Here is a 794-nt window from a genome sequence, read left to right as displayed (position 1 = left end):
AGGGAGGTGGAAGCCGCCGTGGAGCGGCTGCGGAGCACGGAGGCCGAGCTGTCCGGGGAGGTGACCCTGCTGGGCTCCAGGCTGGAGGAGACGCTGCGGGAGCACCGGCGGGACCTGGCGCACCGTGAGGAGGAAGGCGAACGCTTGCGGCAGGAGGTGGAACGGGCCAAGGCGGACTGCGCCGCTGAGCGAGCCCGCAAGGCAGAGCTGGAGGCCCAGCTGCAAAACTCCCTCAACGAGCAGAGGGTGGAGCGGTCGGTGCACCGGGAGGAGCTGGCCCGGTCCCGGGGGCTGGTGGAGGAGAAGGAGGGGGAGCTGGAGGAGCTCCGCCGGAAAAACATCTCGCGGGGCGAGGAGCTGAGGGATCTGCAGAAGACGGTCAGCAAGCTGAAAGGAGAGCTGGCCTCGGCGGAGGCGGCCAAGGAGCGGGCGCCCAAGGAGGACAACGAGCTGCAGGGCTCAGAGGCTGCCCGGAGCAGGGATGCGGCTGCCTGCTCAAAGGAGATGTCCCTGAAAAGCTCGGAGGAGAAGAGCCGTCACAGGGAGCAGGAATCCAGCTCGATCCAAGACCTTTACCAGGAGAAGCTGAAGGAGACCCAGGCGCTGCGTTTGCAAGTGGAGGGGCTGGAGCAGAAGTGCAGGGAGCAGCAGGAGGCCCTGGCCGCCCTCGAGCGAGCGGCGGCCGAGGTGGCGAGAGCAGAGCGAGCGGAGCTGGAGGCCTCGAGGAGGGAAGTGGCCCAGCAGAAGGAGAAGGCGTTGGAGCTGCAGAAGCTGCTGGAGGGCTCGAGGTCGGT

The 794-nt window shown here is 68.0% G+C and overlaps 1 protein-coding gene across 1 annotated transcript in view; it reads left to right on the top strand.

The window, feature by feature from the left end:
* Positions 1 to 794, top strand: part of LOC104133708 (nuclear mitotic apparatus protein 1-like) — a gene marked incomplete at its 5' end in the record, with an annotated part of 17,129 nt that overhangs the window by 10,592 nt on the left and 5,743 nt on the right. The window contains 1 exon segment of the mRNA XM_035902571.1: positions 3 to 788. Within this exon segment, the coding sequence (XP_035758464.1) occupies positions 3 to 788 (786 nt within the window).

The sequence above is a fragment of the Egretta garzetta genome, unplaced genomic scaffold, assembly GCF_000687185.1.
Source record: "Egretta garzetta isolate BGI_Z169 unplaced genomic scaffold, ASM68718v1 scaffold1319, whole genome shotgun sequence".
Taxonomy (NCBI): Eukaryota; Metazoa; Chordata; class Aves; order Pelecaniformes; family Ardeidae; genus Egretta; species Egretta garzetta.
This window is presented reverse-complemented; position numbering and strand designations above follow the sequence as displayed.